This window comes from Pistacia vera, unplaced genomic scaffold (genome assembly GCF_008641045.1).
Source record: "Pistacia vera cultivar Batoury unplaced genomic scaffold, PisVer_v2 Contig102, whole genome shotgun sequence".
Taxonomy (NCBI): Eukaryota; Viridiplantae; Streptophyta; class Magnoliopsida; order Sapindales; family Anacardiaceae; genus Pistacia; species Pistacia vera.
Window position 1 is genome coordinate 507,492 of NW_022195050.1, and position 1,142 is coordinate 508,633.

Below are 1,142 nucleotides of genomic sequence, written 5' to 3' on the forward strand. Positions count from 1 at the left end.
TAGAAGCAAATATGATAGTTGTTTCTATTATGCTTTATATGATGACATGCCTTTATATTTACTGTTGTATGTTGTTGACATGCTTTTAATTGCAAGTCTAAGCCTAGGATAGAAGAGTTAAAGAAAAAATTGAACTCTGAATTTAATATGAAGGATTTAGGAAGTGCTAAACAGATTCTAGGGTAATAGATAGAAACAGAAAGAACTATGAGTTAAAAGTCCATCAGAAGTCTTACTTGGAAAAATTAGTGTCTAGATTTGGCATGGCAGGATCTAAAACTGTGAATGTACCCTTGGTTGGACATTTTATGTTAAGTAAATCACAATGCCCTAAAGATGATGTTGATTTAATCAAAATGGAAAATATCCCTTATGCAAATGTAGTTGGGTCAGCAATGTATGCCATGATTAGCACCAGACCAGACCTTTCTTTTGCAATTTCCCTCTTAAGTAGATTTATGTCAAATCCTGGTTTTGACCATTGGCTTGCTCTTAAATGGCTTCTTAGATACATTAATAGTTCTGTGCATGTTGGCTTAGAATATGGAAAAAGATATGACTCAGTTGATCTTGTAGGATTTGTAGATTCTGACTTTGCAGGTGACAAAGATTCAAGGAAATCAACCACTGCATACATGTTCACCTTGGGTGGAAACTGTGTGAGCTGGAAGTCCCAACTTCAGCCAATTGTTGCTCTATCCACAACTGAGGTAGAGTATGTGGCTATGACAGATGTTTTCAAAGAAGCTCTCTGGCTTCAAGGACTATTGTCAGAAGTTAAACTACTGGGAACAAAAGTAGTGTCTCCAACCAAGTTCAAGCACTGGTTGAACCTGCTGCATGTTGAGTAAGTTGCAGCAATAGAGTTATGATGAGTAATTTGTGGATGAACTACGCTGATAAGGTATTTGATCAGGTAATGTGTTGAAGCTTCAAGGTGGAGTTTGTTAAGTGAAGCTCCAATACGCTGACGTTTTAAGAAGGTGTTAAGTGACAAATCTTAGCCATTAATCTCAGCCTAATCCAATGGTGGAAATTAGCCCAGATGGTCAACCTATTTAAAGCTGAAATTCACTGCAGAAATCAGATTGAAAACTCACTCTCTCTCTCTCGCGTTTTCGTCAGTGCTGGGTGCTTAGTAT

General features: G+C 37.3%; 1 protein-coding gene across 1 annotated transcript; it reads left to right on the plus strand.

Moving 5' to 3' along the window:
- The first annotated feature begins 263 nt into the window (after positions 1-263).
- Positions 264-851, plus strand: LOC116121392 (secreted RxLR effector protein 161-like). Its single transcript, XM_031407383.1, has one exon. It carries the CDS (start codon positions 264-266, stop codon positions 849-851), a length of 588 nt encoding a protein of 195 aa, XP_031263243.1.
- The last annotated feature ends 291 nt before the right edge of the window (positions 852-1,142 follow it).